This window comes from Podarcis pityusensis, assembly GCF_964106645.2.
Source record: "Podarcis pityusensis genome assembly, chromosome: 16".
Taxonomy (NCBI): domain Eukaryota; kingdom Metazoa; phylum Chordata; class Lepidosauria; order Squamata; family Lacertidae; genus Podarcis; species Podarcis pityusensis.
This window is the reverse complement of record NC_138041.1, coordinates 30,633,551-30,653,670: the sequence shown is the minus strand read 5'-3', so window position 1 is coordinate 30,653,670 and position 20,120 is coordinate 30,633,551. Positions and strand designations below refer to the sequence as shown.

General features: G+C 46.2%; 1 protein-coding gene across 13 annotated transcripts in view; it reads left to right on the top strand.

Moving 5' to 3' along the window:
* The window catches only part of ARVCF (ARVCF delta catenin family member), a 603,654-nt gene that overhangs the window by 406,786 nt on the left and 176,748 nt on the right, over positions 1–20,120 (top strand). For all 13 annotated transcript variants that reach the window (XM_080985089.1, XM_080985094.1, XM_080985093.1 and 10 more), the window contains one exon: positions 11,405–11,563. In XM_080985089.1, coding sequence (XP_080841215.1) covers positions 11,405–11,563 — 159 coding nt within the window. The remainder of the gene's footprint in view (positions 1–11,404; positions 11,564–20,120) is intronic.

Here is a 20,120-nt window from a genome sequence, read left to right as displayed (position 1 = left end):
AGTTCTTAACCCAAGGTACCACTGTAATAGTGTCTACATTTCCCTCTTATCCCAAGTTCTACAAATGCAGGAAAGCAATAAAAATTGTTTTAAAATGCTGGAAATTTACTCTCTCTCTCTCTCTCTTTTTGTAAAGGAAAGCTAGGGATTTTTGATTTCCCTAGACATCCAAATGCTTAGATTTGAGGTTAGGAATGTTGAGATATCTGTGTCCCACCACTGGAATTTATGGAATTCCAAAAATCCCCTCAGCCTGATATGTTCTCCCTGATATATCTCTCTTATCTTAACTCCATCTCTTTTACACTAGAGGTTTCCAGAAGATTCTGCCCCTGGAGATTCTAGACTTGGATAAGCCATAATTTACATGCCCTTGACAAGATAGGCATTTGGCCAAGTGACTGGCAAACAAAGAGTCTTTTCAGTCTACGCCCATGTCACTGAACTCTAACCTGGGAGACCAGCATTGTGTGGCCTGGCTCCAGAACCAGGGCCAGATTTAGGTTTGATGAGGCCCTAAGCTACTAAAGGTAATGGGGCTCTTTATATATCCAGCTGACCTTTGTCAACCACAAATTGTTGCTGTTTTTTGTGTTGAATATATGCTATATGGTAATTTATGGACCTAATAGGTATCTAAAGCCATTTGCACATAACAAAATATGTATTTTATCAAAGTAATTGTTGAACTGAAATACAGTTAAGAAGAAGTATATTAATAATGAAATACAATTAAAGGTAAAGGGTAAAGGGACCCCTGACCGTTAAGCCCAGTTGCGGACGACTCTGGGGTTGTGGCGCTCATCTTGCTTTACTGTCCGAGGGAGCCGGAGTTTGTCCGCAGACAGTTTTTCCGGGTCATGTGGCCAGCATGACTAAGCCGCTTCTGGCAAACCAGAGCAGCGCATGGAAACGCCGTTTACCTTCCCGCTGGGGCGGTACCTATTTATCTACTTGCACTTTGACGTGCTTTCGAACTGCTAGTTTGGCAGGAGCAGGGACCGAGCAACAGGCTCGAACCACCAACTTTGTGGTTTATAGCCAGACACACTTACCCATTGTGCAACTGTTGGCCAATCTACACTTTGCATTTCTTGCGAATTTATGTACACTTTTCTCAGCCTGAATTGCAATGTTTGCTAGAAGTGTGAATTTGGAAGGATAGCTGCATTTCGTTTCATATACAGTGGTACCTCGGGTTACGTACTTAGTTCGTTCCGGAGGTTCGTTCTTAACCTGAAACTGTTCTTAACCTGAAGCACCACTTTAGCTAATGGGGCCTCCTGTTGCCGCCGCGCCACCGGAACACGATTTGTGTTCTCATCCTGAAGCAAAGTTCTTAACCCGAGGTAATATTTCTGGGTTATTGGAGTCTGTAACCTGAAATGTCTGTAACCTGAAGCCTATGTAACCCAAGGTACCACTGTATTGCTTTAAAAAGCGTGAATGGGGTAGATTCACCTCTAAACATGAACGGAATCCATTTTCTCCCCTTTCCCAAACTCCCTCACTGTTCTGTTCAAAACAAACAAACAAAACCCCATAAAGATCTTTTGCCACATCACAATCCAAACTCGGCCATGAACAGACTCTTGAGTGGCCACAGTTCATTAATTAACATGTCCTGTGATTCAAATAACTGGGCTTGGCTCCTATTTTGGATACCAAAGCAAATCTCGTTGGAGTGGCTCCTCTCCAACTTCCTGGGTAAGAAGCCAGTTGAGCCTTGCAAGCGGAGAACATGTTTTGGAGTTTAAATCTAAGCCGCTCTGGTATCAGAGATGATTCCCCTGTCCCCAAATCCATCTTGTGCCACAGTGAAGTTCTCTGGCCAGCGAAAAATTATCTTTGTCCTTCAAATAAGAGACAACTAAAGAGGAAGGGAGAAGAAACTGCTCTGCTGCCACATGCCTGCCGAAACGAATTGCTAAAGAACAACAAGCCTTACAAGAGTTATGTGGTCATGTCAAGGCAGTAGCATAGTTGGGGTGGGGGGTGGGGCATGGCCCCGGGTGCAAATTTATGAGGGGGTGTAATCAGGTGCCCCCACAAAGGCCTCTTCATGGATAGTGGATATTCTATTCCAGGCACTTCCAACTTCCAAGAGACTGCAATCTACTCCCACTATATAAAAACCTGGCAGTGATCTACACCATTGGATTGACCAGAGTTGTTGAGCTTTCTGGGGGGAAGATTCATCAAATTTGTTGCCCTTTTTTGGGGGGGGGTCAGGGCCCCACAATTGACCAGTAGATTGTGATTGACCTGTTGGACATCCCTGTTCTATTATCATTATCATTATCTATCATTATTTTATTTATACCCCACCCATCTAGCTAGGTTGCCCCAGCCACTCTGGGCAGCTTCCAACATATATTAAAACATTAAATACTTCCCTATACAGGGCTGCTTTCACATGTCTTCTAAAGCTTGTACAGTTGCTTACTTCCTTGACTCAGGGGTCACATGACTCCATACCCTCCAATGCTTCTCCAATGAAAATCGGGACGTCCTAAGGAAAAGTGGGACATTCTGGGATCAAATCAGAAACTGGGATGGCTTCTGTAAATCTGGGACTGTCCGTGGAAATTAGGGACACTTGGAGGGCCTGCAGTTTTCAGAGTCTTCAGAGAAGAGGGATTGATTGATTGATTGATTGATTGATTGATTGTTGTTGCTGTTGTTGTTGTTGTTTAGTCATTTAGTCGTGTCTGACTCTTTGTGACCCCCTGGACCAGAGCACGCCAGGCACTCCTGTCTTCCACTGCCTCCCGCAGTTTGTTCAAACTCATGCTGGTAGCTTCGAGAACACTGTCCAACCATCTCGTCCTCTGCCGTCCCCTTCTCCTTGTGCCCTCCATCTTTCCCAACATCAGCGTCTTTTCCAGGGAGTCTTCTCTTCTCATGAGGTGGCCAAAGTCTTGGAGCCTCAGCTTCAGGATCTGTCCTTCCAGTGAGCACTTTGAAAGTTGTCTTTCTGCAAGGCAAACAGGTGTCTCCTAACAACTTCCATTGCCTTCAACAAACTACGGCTCCCGTAGCTGCTTGAAATCGTATGAAACTGATTCAAATGTATGGTGCAGATATGGCCTAAGGCAGGATATTTTGGTTACCTCAAATAGCAGTAAGATAGCAGTGCCATCCCAACTCTGCCTGGAAATTTGCTCTTGAAACTGTGACATCTGCATAGCGAGCCAAGCAGGAATTTAATCTTCCAATTTTTTTTAATTATTTTTTGACGGGAGACCATCTCTTCCAACGGATAGTGAGCTTCTTTAGGAATGCAGATCCGTCCCGGAAAAGCTCTCGGGACTTACATTTCCAAGGCAGTTGCTGGATAAAACACTAGCTCACCAGTGCTCATTTAAAACCAGCATGCTCCAGTTTTGCAGGATGCTTATGTCTAAGTGCCAGGCTTTAAAGATTTGCTTTGCCCACAGGCAAGCCTGAATACAAAGTGTGAATTTTATTTTCATTCTAAACATGGTGGATTTTCTTTTGGGGGTGGGGTGGGGAGCAGAGAGAGAGAGAGAGTCACAAAAAGTGCATGAAAAGAGCAGAAAAATATTCCTTTCCCTCCTGTTATTCTCCCTGAGTTTATTGTCACAAAACAGTTTTACTGCAGAGGGATTTAGAGCAAAGGATGAAAAGATTCCCAGTCTAGTACACCCCAGAATGGACCCTGATTTGGAAGACATTAGCATCTGTAATATAATGAGATATCCAGAGCGCTCGTATCCCAGAAAATTAGGAGGATGCTTCGTGGTGGTGTCGGCAAGACATGAAATTTCGGGACTTGAAATGCATTGGAGAGCCTGTGTGGTGTAATGGTTAAAGTGTTGGGCTAGGACCTGGGAGACCTGGGTTCGAATCCTCACTCGACCATGACAGGGTGACCTTGGGCCAGTGACTGTCTCTCAGCCTAACCTACCTCACAGGGTTGATGTGGGGATTAAAGGAGAACCAGTGTATGCCACCCTGAGCTCCTTGGCAGGAGGAAAATGGTGGGATATAAACACAATAAGTAACTAAAAATATAGTGGCCACTTTCAGATTGCCTGTTTCTTGGGCACTCGTCCTGATTTGTTTGCACAAAGTTTTTGAAGGGAGGAAGATAGGAAAGCGGCCTTATAGAGCCATCTAGCTCAGCTCTGTTCACACAGTGTCATGAATGAGCCAGCTCCAAAGGAAGGTTTGCAGCCAACTGCAGAAAGCAGCCTCTCAGAACAGGGAGGCTTGGATGTTAGTCAGACAGGGGAAAGCCGGCAGCTGCAGACTGCGGCTCCTCCAGACCTTGATGGGCTGGCTGATAAGGCTGTAGCTGAGAGCAGGCTTGAACACAGCCAAAGCTCACCGGAAGCACACACAGGAGCGAATAACAGCCTCTTGGAGCAGGAAGAGCTTGGGGCTGTCCCACTAAGTCTGAGGAGTCGGCGAATGGGAGGGCTGATAGATAGGAAGCAAAACCAGAGATATAAGGGTTGTAAGTTCAATTTCTTCTGTCGAAGCCAGAAGGACTCTTAAGAAGGGTCATCTTGAGTAATGATGCTTTGTTAGAGCCGTCTGGAGCTATTTGGTTGTTTTTGCAATAAATCCTCCTTTTTAATTATCTACGCTTACTGTGTTATCAAGCTGGGAACTTGGACTCCTGACACACAAACTAATAGCAGTTCTCAGGATTTCAGACATTCCCAACCGTACCTGGAGATTCCAGGGATTGAAACTGGGACCTTCTCCATGAGGAGCACCTCCTCCTTCACTGAGCCACAGTCCTTCCAGAGATTAGATGATGCCTGCAGGGACGTTTGCTGGGAAGTTAGGCACCATTGCATCAAGCGAATATTGAGAGTTGGTAGGAGAACCCTATTCTCCACACAGAGCAACTGTCAAGTGTGTCTGCAGGAGCCAGGCCCTGTGACCAATAGAACTTTGCAGGACTAGGGCCTTCCTAAGTTTGTTCTGGAGAGGCAAGGCGTGGCCGCACAGGTGAGGCCGATTGGTAACTCACAGCACCTGGTGGCAAGAGCTGGGAAGGGATATAAGGTCAGCATTTCCCTTCGGCTCTTTGCCACAGCAACATGCTTCCTGCCTTGCTGTGTTTGGCTTCTTGTTTCCTGATCCTTGAACCTCGGCTTCTTGACTCCCTGCTTCTTGATCCTCCCTTGACTTTGTGACTCCTTGTTTCTTGATCCTCGGACCCTTGACTTTGTGACTCCCGGCTCTCTGACCCTCAGACTCTTGGTGTGCCAGTTCCGTGGGTTAACCTTGAGGTGAGGTCTGAGTCCAGCCCGAGGTCGAGGGTGCAGTATGGAGGCAGTCCGTCAAAGCTGAAGCTGGGTGCAAGGCAGGGAGTCAGGTGAGGTCAGGACCTCCAGCAGGAAAGCAGGACAGGGTGCAGGCAGGAACTGGCTACCAACAATGTTGCTCCTGCAACTTGGGACTGGGGCTGGCTGGCTTTTATCTGCCCTGAGGCATACGGTGGCCCCGATCCTCAGGTGACTCGCCTCTTTTGGCCTGGAGGCGAGCACTCCTCCTGTGGGAACTTAGTTCCCTCCGCCTCTCTGCCCTGAGCCTCTGCAGCTCAGGAGAGGCTGGAGGGTTACTGGGCCCAAAGGCAACCTCAGCTTCTTCTGACGTGGCTGAGAGTGGAGCACCTGCAGGCAATGGGTCCTCCATCCCATCAGGAGCCAGAGCAGACTCAGCTGGAGCCTACACCTGAGGATCCAGCACAGGTGAGGACCTTTCATGCTCAGGCCCCAGCCCTGGCTCAGCTGGTTCTGGAGGCGGGGAATCCTGTGCAGGCTGGGATTCCTCAGGTTCAGCATCCGAGTCCAAGTCCCAGGCCATCACACCTGGCTTCCTGACTCCTGGCTTCTGGACCCCCGTTCCTGCTCCCACCCCGCCATCTTGCCCCCGGTCCTGACGTCCCCTGCTGGGACTTTGATCACCCGTGAACCAGACTGTGACAGCAACAATTCCCAGAATTTCCCCGGGGGAAGGGATTGGCCACTGAACCACTCTGGGTACAGTACTGTAAGGGGAATAATGGGGGTTCTATGAACAGCTCTCAGCATCCTTAACAAGCTATACATCCCAGGATTCATTGTGGGCGAGCCAGGACTGTGCTTTAGGAAAGAAAGAGACCAGATGTGGGAGCTGGGGAGCAGTGGCGGAGCAAGCTGATTGGGCACTTGGGGCGGCAGGCGGGGCCAGCTGGCCACAGGGGCGGGGTGAGCTGGGGCAGGATTCTGCCGGGGCCTCTGAGGAGTCTGCCTGCCTCCTCCCTCTCAGCCGCCCTACAGCTGAGGGGGAGGCAGCGGACGGACTGTTTGGGGCAGCGTGGAGCCTTCAGGCACCCAAGCCACCGCGTCACTCCCAGGAAAGACGCGTGGCTCGGGCATGCTGCAGGCCCCACGGTGAGTGCCAACCGACATTTTGTCACCCCCCTCAGTGGTGACACCTGCCCCACTGCACCCCCCTTCCTCCACCCCTGGTGGGGAGGCAGGAAATAATAAAAAATATGCAATAGTTGCTGTGCACGAAGAGAAACCTTTTTTAAAAAAAAAAATATGGGAATGTGAGCACAACAGATACAAAGCAAATGCGATTTTCAGAAATGAATTCTGAAAAGGAGTGCTGGGTTTAAAAAAACAAAAATGAACGGAGCAGTGAAATGGTTGAGGGGGCGAAATCCCATTTTTCAGTCGGAAAGAGTTGTGTGAGCAGCATAGCTGAACAAACAGGATCCTCTTCCTTTCCTGGTTGGAATCTGGAACTGACAGGTGTTCAGGTCCGTTCGTCCCCGTCCGCATTTGCGGGTTCTTTTGGTGACATTTTTTAGGCGCCACTGTCTTCAGCTAAGACAGTGGCGTGCCAAGATTTGACAACGAAGAAGCCACATTTTAACGGATTGTTATTTTCCTTCCTGTCCAATTTCCGATTCCAGGGGGCGGGTAAGGAGACGGAACTGGCCTCATTGAAAGAAGGGATGACTTTGTGTGTGTCCCGGTTTAAACAGGGCAGCGCCTATTGAAGAAGGTTGGGAAGGCTTTGTGACTGGGCTTATTGTTTGAGCTGACTGGGAGCTAAAACTGCCTGCAGGGTTAAACTCCAAAGCCCTTAATTGCGACACTCAGTATTCTTCCAAAATGTCAGTCTGTAGCTGTAAATAAAACTGTCCAGAACAAGGGCACCTTAGCCGGTTTTGTCTCAAAGGAGTTTTGGAAAACCACGTGAGGATTAAGAGGAGCATTTTCTTCCCATGTGCATTCAAAGAGCATTCAAAGCTGCGCAAAAAGACAACTTTGTTGCTGCTGCTGCTGCTGCTGCACAACAATGGATAGGCCTTACCTCTTAACCCCGCAGGGCTGCAAAATGAGGGACGAGGTGGGGATCCGTCAGGGAATATAACGGCAAAGCACCGAGGATTGAAGGACGTTATCAAACACTCATGAAGGTTATCAAGAAGACGATATCTAGTGAAGAGAACGTCTGCTTTGAATGCAGGACCCAGGTTCCCTTGCATCTCCAGAAAAACCTTGTCTGAAGTCATGGAGAGCTTCCTGTCAGTGTAGCCAATACTGGTCTAGATGAACGCGGGTGAAGCTCTGGTCTAAACCACTGAGCCTTGACCCATACAAAGATTCCCTTTGCGAAATAACAAAGATATGTAAAAATAAAAGTTTTCTCCACCTGCGAGTTCCATCCATTATTGAGAATAAAGGTTCTGCAAAGTCTTAGATGAGCCAGGCATTTGCATATTCTGGTGGCGCTGAGCAACCATGTGCCTCCATATTCATATAAGAAATAAAATCATGTCATATAGGGGGGAAATAGATATCTATCATTAGAGCTCTGTCCTTTAGATACTTTTAGCTTATGAGATACCTGTTCCAGGAAGGCAATAACACAACAAATTTCAGTGATAGGGGCTGTCCTTGTTTAGATCCTTAACCTAGCACAGGATAGACCAAGGGAAGGTAAAAGGGACATGGGTGGCGCTGTGGTCTAAACCTCTGAGCCTCTTGGGCTTGCCAATCAGAAGGTTGGTAGTTCGAGTCCCCATGAAGGAGTGAGTTTCCGTTGCTCTGTCCCAGCTCCTGCCAACCTAGCAGTTTGAAAGCATGCCAGTGCAAGTAGATCAGTAGGTACTGCTACAACGGGAAGGTAAATGGTTTTCCGTGCGCTCTGGTTTCCGTCACAGTTTTCCATTGCACCAGAAGCGGTTTAGTCCTGCTGGCCACATGACCCGGAAAGCTTTCTGTGGACAAACGCTGGCTCCTTCAGCCTGAAAGCGAGATGGGTGCCGCAACCCCATACTTGTCTTTGACTGGATTCAACTGTCCAGGGGTCTTTTACTTTTAATTTACCTAGATGAACCAGTGTAAGACAGCTCACTGTGACCCTTCATTGTTTGGAGAAGGGCTGTAACTCAGTACAGTGGTACCTTGGGTTACGGACGCTTCAGGTTACAGACACTTCAGGTTACAGACTCCGCTAACCCAGAAATAGTACCTCGGGTTAAGAACTTTGCTTCAGGATGAGAACAGAAATCGTGCAATGGCAGCGCGGCGGCAGCGGGAGGCCCCATTAGCTAAAGTGGTACCTCAGGTTAAGAACAGTTTCAGGTTAAGAACAGACCTCTGGAACGAATTAAGTTCTTAACCTGAGGTACCACTGTATTAGATAATCTGCCTTTTATGCAGAAGGTCCCAGATTCAATTTCTCACGTCTGGGAGTGACTCCTACCTCATACCCTAGAAAGACAATGCCAGTCATGGTAGACAATACTGAGAGAGACGGATCCAGTGTCCTGGCTTGGAGTTGACCGGCAGCTCTTTCCTCGCTGAACCACTAGGACAGCTCAGCTAGTGGGCTCTGGTGCCTTCATTTTTTTAAATGTAGCTTGCATTTTTGGCTGCAAAGCTTGGTTAGCCACATAGTAGCTCAGCTACTATGGACAAGCTCCTTCAGATCTCAATTTCTGCTCTTTGGGTTTGTCAAGGCACATCAGTTGTGGAGGACTGACCCCACCAAGCAACTTTCAAGGCAGCCCATTCCTTACTTACAGACGCTTTAAATAAGAACTGGTCGGCTTGTTGTGAGCAGCAAATAGCTTTTTAATATGTAGAAATGGCCTTTTGTAAATAGGTAATAAATGACACCTTTGAATGAACTCCACTTAATGGCGTTATTTAGAGCATCTGCCTCTGCAGGCAAGCTGACCCTCTTTTCTGTTCAGTTCAGTTCCTTTCCTACCGACTGTCTTAACTATAATATATAGTGATTTACGTTTACAATCAAGTGCTACAGAAGAAAGTAAAGCTATTGCCATAATTAAGTGAACAAAATTAAACCAGCCCATTGCAATTAATTTTTAAGTGAATCGGAATTATGCCTAGTTTTTATTCTTCCTGCTCTGTGATTCTATGCGATCGATAGAGAAGTCCCTGTGATGTGCCTTTTCTGTAGATTTAAAAGGAGTGTACCAGTAAGTCTACTCACCTATTATGGTGGGTGGCATTGCGACCGGGCATTGGGCCCTGCAGTGATCCGGCTGGGGGCGGAGATCAGCCCCCTCCTTCCCGCTGCCCGGCTGAGTCAGTGGCGCTGGCTGGGGCCCTGCCCAGGGGAGGCCCTTGTGGTCCAATCAGCACTGACGGGAGCCATGGCCACTGGAAATTTAAACCGCGGCGTGGCCAGGGGCCATCCTCTCTCGTCCTTCACCAGATCCTGTAGATGCACCCCTGATTTAATTGTTGGGTTGTGATGGCACAAACTCCATACTGAAGATGCAGTGCGAGTTTGCCATGTGACCAGAATACCTGCCTTGCTAGGGGAGACACAACATGCCTAATTCTTTTATATAGATATAATATAATATAATGATATATTATATTATATTATATTATATTATATTATATTATATTATATTATATTATATTTATTATATTATAATATTATAATATTTATATTATTATATAGATATTATTATATAGATATAATTTTTATTAGGAACTTAAACAAAACATATTATCTTAAAACATACCATCCTTAATCCCCCCCATTTTTCTCCCTCCTCCCTCCCTCCCATAAAACAACCCCCCTCCCCACCCCACCCCCGACTTCCCTCAGTTCCAATCTCTGCTGTTCTCTGCATGTTACAAAATTGTATAAATCCTTAATTTATCTAGCTGGTTATTATCAATAAAAAGTTTGTGAGTGTTTATTCAAAACCTGCCAAGGAGTCCAATTCACTTTGTTGTGTCTTTAAATACTTTGTAAAAGGTTCCCATTCATCTATAAAGTCACAGTTATCCTTGTCCCGTAGCTTATGTGTCAATTTTGCCAGTTCTGCATAGTCCATCAGTTTTTCTTGCCATAGTTCTTTAGTCGGGATTTCCTCAGTCTTCCATCTTTGTGCTATTAAGACTCTCGCGGCCGTTGTCCCATACACAACATGCCTAATTCAATACAGGAGCTAAAGCCTGGTGATGGGATGGCTGGGGTTGAGCATTTATCAGGAACGACTCACTTCTCCTAATTGATCAGGAGGCTCCACAGAGGCTGCTGCTGAATCGGTGTGAACGTGGGGAGCACAAAAGGGGTCTTTGAAGGTCAAGGAGGCACCTGAGTCTTACCTGCATGTGGGTATTTCTGTGCAGTTGTGACATCCAGTTCTGTCCCAGCATTTTTTTAAAAAATATTTTTTATTAATAATTTCACTATAACAAATTATCATAACATATCATCTTCATCATTTCCCCCCTCCCCCAAAAAAGAACCCTCCCTCCTCGCCCCCAAGACTTCCCTCCATTCCTCTCTCTGATTTTTCAGCACATGTTGTTCTCTGCATATTGTCAAATTGTAAAGATCCTTAAATTGTCTCTCTATTATATCAACAGTCAATAAATTTGTGTATGTTTATTCAAAACCTGCCAAGGAGTCCAGTTCATTTTGTTGTTTTTTCTAAGTAGTTTGTAAAAAGCTCCCATTCTTCTTTAAAGTCACAGTTGTCCTTGTCTCACAGTTTGTATGTCAATTTCGCCAGTTCTGCATAATCCATCAATTTCTCTTGCCATTGTTTGTTTGTCAGGGTTTCCTCGTTCTTCCATCCTTGTGCTATTAAGACTCTTGCTGCCGTTGTCACATACATAAATAAATTCTTTATTTTCCTTGCCAGGTCTTTTCCTACAATCCCTAACAAAAATGCTTCTGGTTTCTTTTACAAATGTTAATTTAAACATTTTCTTCAACTCATTATATATCATTTCCCAGATTTTTTTTAATTTCTCCACATTCCCACCGCATATGGTCAAATGTCCCTTCTTTTTCTTTACACTTCCAACATACATTTGACCCAGTTCTGTCCCAGCACTGACACAATTTGTCCTTTATTCTCTAGGAGCAAAGCCCCAGCAACCAGACATCGATAGCAATGATGCAGGAGCCCCAGGAAATGGTAGAAGAGACTGTAACTGTGGAGGAAGACCCTGGAACCCCGACGTCCCACGTTTCCATTGTGACTTCAGAAGACGGGACCACGAGGAGAACTGAGACCAAGGTAGGAACCATCGGCTTTGGCCTTTTCTCTGCCAAGACCTCTCAACAGGGTGTGGAGAGGTGAAAGGAGCACAGTTTTATCTAGGGTTTATTGTGGTTTGATTTAAATACTTCATTGTCACTTGTACAACATGCATACAGTGAGATTACACGAGCACCCACCACTCAGCTCTCTTAGTCTTAATTCCCCTCGTTTACTGATGCACACCCACCAAACCCGTAAGTCAGTTGCCCTGTAGTTCTCTTTTCATTCAGCAGCCTAACAGCCCACGGATAGAAGCTGTTCTTTACCCTATTGGTGCGACTAATCATGCTTCTATATCTTCTGCCCGAGGGCAGGAGATCAAGAAAGTGCTGGCCAGGGTGTGAATCATCCCTGAGAATTTTCCTCACTCTCCTGAGGCAATGTTCTTCCTCTATTTCATCCAGCGGATTCATGGGACAGCCCATAATATCTTGTGCTCCCTCTGTTGGCACTTCCTATCAGTTGATGTTAAACCAGCATACCGCACCGTGATGCAGTATGAAAGGACACTTTCTATTGTGGACCGGTAGAAGGAGGTCATCAAATGTTGATTGACATCGTTCTTCTGCAATACTCTGAGGAGATGGAGTCTCTGTTGGGCTTTCTTAACCACCTGGGTTGTATTGATTTTCCAAGTAAGGTCTTCACTGAGATAAACTCCTAGGAATTTAAAGGAAAAGATCCTTTCCACACAGCCCTCCCCAATGTACAGTGGGGCTAGTTCCCATCTCTTCCTCTGAAAGTCCAACACCATCTCCTTTGTCTTGCGGATATTAAGGTGAAAGTTGTTCCCTATGCACCTTGTAGATATATTGATCTGAAGCTTCTGGAACGTAGGCATTGAAGATCTGCAGATCAGCACCGGGGGGTGGGGGGTGGGGAGGAGAAAATGCGGCCCTCCAGGTCTCTTCATCTGACCCTTGGAGGCCCTCCCCAGGTGACACCCTTCCCCAGCACTCCTTGGCACTCTGAACATCTAGGCCTGGCTGGAAGGTATTGATGGACCCTGAGAACGCCTCCAGCTTCCCTGGGTATGCAACAGAGAGGGGTGTTCTAGTTACAGGTAGGTAGCCATGTTGGTCTGCCATAGTTGAAACAAAATAAAAAAAAAAATTCCTTCCAGTAGCACCTTAGAGACCAACTAAGTTTGTTATCTGAAGAAGTGTGCATGCACACGAAAGCTCATACCAATAACAAACTTAGTTGGTTTCTTTAACTGATGCGAAAGAAAGAGGGGGCTTTGCCCTGCCAGATCTAAAGTTGTATTATGAGGCCGCAGCGTTCTGCTGGCTAAAAGACTGGCTACTTCTTGAAGACACTGACGTGTTGGACTTGGAAGGGTTTAACAATACTTTTGGATGGCATGCATACTTATGGTATGACAAGGTTAAAGCAAATAAGGCCTTTAAGAACCATATTGTCAGAAAATCACTGTTTAATGTCTGGACAAAATATAAAGACTTGTTGGAAAACAAAACTCCAAGGTGGCTTTCACCTTTGGAAGCTAAGGCCCGAAAAAGACCCAATATGGAGGCTAAATGGCCAAAATATTGGGAAATATTAGAAAAAGATGGAGACAACTGGAAATTGCAGAGTTTGGAGAAAATGAAGGATAAAGTGCGAGACTGGTTACATTATGCTCAGATTAAAGAAGTCTTTAAAAATGACAAGAAACTAGGGTTCCAGGTGGAGAAATCGAAACTAGAAACAGAACTGTTAGAACCAAAGTCTAAGGTACTTTCAAGGATGTATAACTTGCTGTTAAAATGGAATACACAAGATGAAATGGTTAAATCGGCTATGATAAGGTGGGCGCAGGACATTGGGTATAATATCATGTTTGAGGACTGGGAAAGGTTGTGGAGTACTGGGTTGAATTTTACTGCATGTAATGCTTTGAAAGAAAATGTAATGAAAATGATATATAGATGGTATATGACCCCAGTCAAACTTGCAAAAATATACCACCTGTCTGACAATAAGTGCTGGAAATGTAAAGAGAGTGAAGGAACATTCTTCCACCTCTGGTGGACCTGCCCTAAAGTGAAGGCGTTCTGGGAAATGATTTATAATGAACTGAAAAAGGTATTTAAGTATACCTTCACAAAGAAACCAGAGGCCTTTCTTTTGGGTATTGTCGGCCAAGGGGTGGTAAAGAAGGACCGGACATTTTTTATGTATGCAACAACAGCAGCAAGGATACTTCTCGCAAAGCACTGGAAAACTCAAGATCTACCCACACTGGAAGAATGGCAGATGCAACTGATAGACTATATGGAACTGGCCGAGATGACCGGCAGAATCCGTGACCTGGGAGAAGAGAAGATGGAGGAGGACTGGAAGAAATTTAAGAATTATTTACAAAAACATTGTAATTTGAGTGAATGTTAAGCAGGATGCTAGATCATAAATAATTGAGCACCACTAACTTAGAAGATTTAAGATAATAAGTGAGATTGAGAAAATATAAACCTTTTTGAGAATTACAAGATTATAAATACATAGATGGGATATAAGAATGCAAATAAGATAATAAATTGCTGGTAAAAAGTTATAATGATGAAAGTGGGAGCGGGAGATGTGAGGAAGTCCAAAGAAAATGTGAAATTATGTTAAGATATTTGTTATACTGTTCATTATATTTATTTTTATTGTAAACCCCAATAAATATTTTTTTTTAAAAAAAAATAGTTGGTTTCTAAGGTGCTACTGGAAGGAAATTTTTTTTATTTTGTTTTGAGAGGAGTTGTGCAAGGGTATGTAGAAGCTGGCCGGCTATACGAGGGTGAACTGTTACATGCATTCACCGCATGCTTTGGCCTCTGGCCCTGGCCGTCACTGGTGTGTGGCCCTGGGAAGGTTGCCCAGATGGGACTGCGGCCCTTGAGGTGGAGAAAAGGTTCCCTGCCCCTGGATTTAATAAGCCAGAAAAAGCAAAATGCAGACAGCTCAGGCAGGTGACCAGGGAGAAAACAGAAACGTTCCTGTTCTGAAAACAGAACAGAAACCTCCACATAACTGGGCTCTCCTTGCTCTTGAGTGCTTGAGAATTCACTTTTACTTGGGCATTTGTGACCCTCCTGCCTGGGATGCCACTGGATGCTGGGCTGGTTCCCAGAGCCGGTCAAAAGCTAAAGGTAAATCACGTATATCATCACCAAGTGTTCCTTGGATAGTTATCGGATGAACTATAGTTTGGTGGAGTGCATAGGTTGCTGGTACAAGGGGCCAGGTTCCATCCCCTGCATCTGCCATTAAAAGGAACAGGTAACAGATGATCAGAGGAACCTATCCCTGCTGCCAGCCAGAGTAGACAGCACTTGACTAACTTGATTAATAACCTGGCCTGATATAAGGCAAGGGTCCCATTTCCCCGTTTTTGCGCAGCTGTGGATCTGACAAACCTTTTCTATTTCAAACGTACCATATTTTTCGCTCTATAAGACACACTTTTTCCCTCCTAAAAAGTAAGGGGAAATGTGTGTGCATCTTATGGAGCGAATGCAGGCTGCGCAGCTAACCCTGAAGCCAGAACAGCAAGAGGGATTGGTGCGCAGCAATCCCTCTTGCTGTTCTGGCTTCAGGGATAGCCGTGCAAAGCCTCTTCAACAACATTTGATTCAGAATAATTTTTTTGTTTGTTTTCCTCCTCTAAAAACTAGGTGTGTCTTACGGTTGGGTGCGTCTTACAGAGCGAAAAATACGGTATTTTATTTTGCGGGGAAAGGGGGAATTAGATGTGTGAATCATGGCAGAGATTAGACATGGTGAGGCGGATGAGTAGGCGGCTGGTGCCCCTTGGAGCCCCAATGGTAGGTGGTGCCAGAGCCAATGGCAGGGGAGCCACCTAACTGCTTTGGTCCCCATCCTCCTCCCTCTTGGGTTGTACAAGGGCAACAAGGAGACTCAGGAAGAGGAGGCTGACAGCCAGTGTAACCTCCTGGACTCCTTGCAGGTAGGAAAGCAGGCAGGTGGAGGTTGGAGGAGCAACACTCTATTTGCCCTAATGCATCATCCCCTGCCAGCTCCTCCTTAGAAAGCGAAAAGGAGAGAGGGAGGATCAGATCCGAGGTGTTGTGTTTGACGAGGCTGCAACATAAGCCTTGCAGGGAGATAAGATGGAGGATTGAACTTTAATGGGCATTGTGCTTCATGGAACGAGCAGGGGCCTCCGCCGCACGCTAACTGTTAGATAAAGAAAGACAGGAACACGGATGACAGAGTTTGCCCAGAATAGTCATACCACTGATAAGAAACATATTTGCGGTTGGAAGAGAAATGTATATGATACCTGATATCTTTTTCCCAGCAAGGGAGCAGGGAAATCATTTAAAACAAAGGCAAGCATCCTATTCCAGAGGGGCCCAGAGCTCAGTGGTGGAGCACACATGCATTGCAGGTTCAATCCTTGGAGAGGGAAGATGCCCGGTGGAGGGACTGCAGAGTTGCTGCGTCTGAGCATAGACCAAGGATGGGGAGCCTGTGACCCTCCAGTTTCCATCAGCTGCAGCCAGCCTGGCCCATTGGTTAGAGGCGAGGGGAGTTTTTGCCCAGAAACATCCTTGCATTAAAGGCTGCACACTCAACAGCCACATTGTACTGTTTTTCAAAGAATCCTGTTGGAGTTTATCTCGTCTTCCTACCTGCAGATGACGGGCATTGAACCTGGGACCTTCTGCATGCAAAAATTGGTTCTCTGTCACTGAGAACTGGCCCTTCCCTTAAGACAGCCTTTCTCAACCTGTGGGTCCCCAGATGTTGTTGAACTATGTGATAGGAATTTTATGGTCTTAGATATATGGTAATGTTCATAAGTGTATCAACCAAGCACATACATAGATCAGCACAGGAAGGCCAACCTGGAACCATTTTGATTCCCAAACTGACCAAATCTTTTCTCTGCAAGGTCAAAATGGAAAAGCCTCCCCATTGTCTTTTCCTTCACAAATCCTGTCTTAAGGGTATGTCTGTGTTTGAATAGGGTGTGAGCCTGTGACCTGGCCCAGGAACTAAGTATTTATCATTACAAAAGAATGGCCAGGCTCCCCAGGCAATCCAATCAAGTAACCTGCCAGACAGGAGATAAACAACAACAGGAGAAAAACAATATTAAAATTTCTGTTTTAGACCGCCTTTTCTGTGATGTAGGTGTGATGTATCTGAGGGGTGGTCTTAGGTTACACCCCTTCTGTGATGTATGTATGATGTTTCTGGGGGTGGTCTTGATCTACAGGGTGGCAATTTCAAAAGTCTTTATAAGGCCTTGTGCGTCATTGTTCTGGGTTCCTCCTCCTCTCCTGTGGGTGACGGGAGCACCCTGTTGCAACAGATCAATAAAGATCAAGCTTACTAGCTGCTTTGCTTCTCAATATTCTCTGGTTGGCCTCTGTTATCTTCTCCTACCAATAGGGAACCTATGTAAGGACTCTATATGGGTTCTTGGATACCCCATAAGGGAAAAGGGCAGATTTTTGTTTACAACAACTACAACTCCCATCACCCCTAGCTAGCAAGGCCAGAGCTCAGGGATGATGGGAGTTGTAGTCCAACAACATCTGGGGACCCACAGGTTGAGAACTGCTGCCTTAAGACACAGGAAGCTGCCTTCTACTGAGTCAGACCATTGGTCAACCTAGTTCTGTATTGCCTTGCACTGACAGGCAGCAGCTCTTTAGGATTTTGGGTTGGGGAATCTCTCCCAGCCCTTGCTGGAGGTGCTGGAGATTGAATTTGGGGCCATCTGCATACAAGGTGGGTACCCTAACACTGAGCCATGCCCCTTTTGCAACGGGCACTACCCACCACTGCCTTAATCCTGTTTCGAAACCTGGCAAATGTCATTGAGTTGCAAGCACAGGCCTTCCCCCATACGGGGGTGTGTGTGTGAGAGAGAGTGTGTGTACACACAACACACACACACACACACACACACACACACACACACAGAGAGAGAGCGCTTCTGTGAATAATTGCTTTTCCAAGCTCCTGTTTTGCTCCTTTCATCTAATGTACCTCGCCAGCTAGGACCCTGCGTAAGTATCATTCAAAGCACAAAGGACTCTTTCAGAGGTACCACTCGCAAATCTTCGCAATCGCTCTTGAAAGCCAAACATTTTAGCATGTTAAAACAATGAAGGTCACCTTGGACAGAGAAGGCACAAACCGTTTACCTTCCCCGCCTCCCTTCCGCAGACTAATACTGTGGCTGATTAAAAGGAGCCCGTGGTTGGCTGGCTGGCTGGTTGTTTTTAAGGGCTGGGGAATCTCTGCATAAAAAGGTGTCTGATGAAATCTCCCTCTTTCTGAAATATGTCTCTTACACTCTCTCACTCTTCTAAATCTTTATCATGATCTGCCTTTGCTGCAGTGAACATAATTAATCTCTCCCCCCCCCCCGGCCTGTTCTTTCTCAAATGCATGCAAGGTATTTGTGCTCAGCCTTTGCCCAGAGGTCTACTCAGAGGAGGAGCAAAGGAGTCAGGACCCTCGCCCCCCCCCCAACCATCTGATTTCCAGACTTCCAGTGGCTTCATAGTGCCATTCAGTCTGGACACCCTTGCCCTAAGACTGGGAATCCTTACCTGGGCTCATGGCTGGCTATCAGATCACACACCTCACCTCCTCCAGGGCCACAGGAGCAAAGGATTCAGTGAGCCAGGCAAGAGCTTCAGGGCTACTGCAAAAGTGCACAGCTACCTGCATGTGAGACAACTCAGGAGGAGAAGGAAGCACCTGGAAGCACCTGCCCAGGTCAGGTCGTGACTGAGGTCACATCCATTTTTTGGATGTTAGATTATCCCTGTTCTTGATCGAATCTTCATCTCAAATTTGCTTGCAGGCTGTTTACACACCTTCCTGTTAGTTCATCCAGCACTTTTTACTCTGATTTCTCGACACTCTTCATTCTTCAAAGTATATTAAAGTTGCTGGACGGCTTTATTTGCAAAAAGCTATATTTCCAGTGGGACGCGGGTGGCGCTGTGGGTTAAACCACTGAGCCTAGGGCTTACTGATCAGAATGTCGGTGGTTCGAATCCCCGCCACGGGGTGAGCTCCTGTTGCTCGGTCCCTGCTCCGCCAACATAGCAGTTCGAAAGCACGTCAAAGTGGAAGTAGATAAATAGGTACCACTCCGGCGGGAAGGTAAACGGTGTTTCTGTGCACTGCTCTGGTTCGCCAGAAGCAGCTTAATCATGCTGGCCACATGACCTGGAAGCTGTACGCTGGCTCCCTCGGCCAGTAAAGCGAGATGAGCGCCGCAACCCCAGAGTCGGTCACAACTGGACCTAATGGTCAGGGGTCCCTTTACCTTTACCTTTACTATATTTCCGGTATGCTCCTGAATCCCACCTGCAAAATACTGGTGGTCTGAAGGAACCATGATTCATCCACCCACCTTCTGATCAGGCCACTAGTCTTGGTGAAGGCAAGCAATGGTGTTCCCCCTGAAACCACAATTGCCCACCTCATTCAGATTTCCGTGGGAAGCAGCCTTCCTTGGCCTCTCTCAGAAAAGCTCCGCCACTTTCAGCATAAGTGGACATTTGGGAGAGAAGCTTGACCTCCCCATTTCATAGTCTTCTAAAGGGTATGTTCTTTCATAGCCTCCTGTTAACAAGGTAATGGCTTGTACCTTTTCGGCCTGGTAATTTTACAGTCTATATGTCAAAAGTAAGCTCTTGGAAATGTCAAAATGCTTTTATACTTGAGTGCTTTCTCCTTACTTATTTTCTGTTTTATGACACAATTTGGGGTGGAGAGAGAGAGAGAGAGAAACTTGTTCCAGTTTTGGAAGTTTCTATAAATTATTTAAGTCATCTCAAGCTTTAAAAGGAGTGGGGGGGACGCAACCGTCTTTCTTACCCAACCATACATCCTACTTAGAGTCTGATGGCTTCATTTGAGCAGAGAAGAAACTGGTTCAGTCTTGTTTGGCATTCATGTTTGTGTTCCATGCACTTGAAGAAACGAAGGTTGAGTAATAATAATAATAATAATAATAATAATAATAATAATTTATTTATACCCCGCCCATCTGGCTGGGTTTTCCCAGCCACTCTGGGCGGCTCCCAACAGAATTAAAACCACAATAAAACATCAAGCATTAAAAACCTCCCTAAACAGAGCTGCCTTCAGATGTCTTCTAAAAGTCAGATAGTTGTTTATTTCCTTGACATCTGATGGGAGGGCGTTCCACAGGGCGGGCGCCACTACCGAGAAGGCCCTCTGTCTGGTTCCCTGTAACCTCACTTCTCGCAATGAGGGAACCGCCAGAAGGCCCTCAGCACTGGATCTCAGTGTCCGGGCTGAACGATGGGGGTGGAGACGCTCCTTCAGGTATACTGGACCGAGGCCATTTAGGGCTTTAAAGGTCAGCACCAACGCTTTGAATTGTGCTTGGAAACGTACTGGGAGCCAATGCAGGTCTTTCAGGACCGGTGTTATAGTGTCTCAGCAGCATTCCCACTCAATCATCTCAGTGGTTCGGACCAGAAAGGTAGGCTTCCTCAACCTCGACCCTCCAGATGTTTTG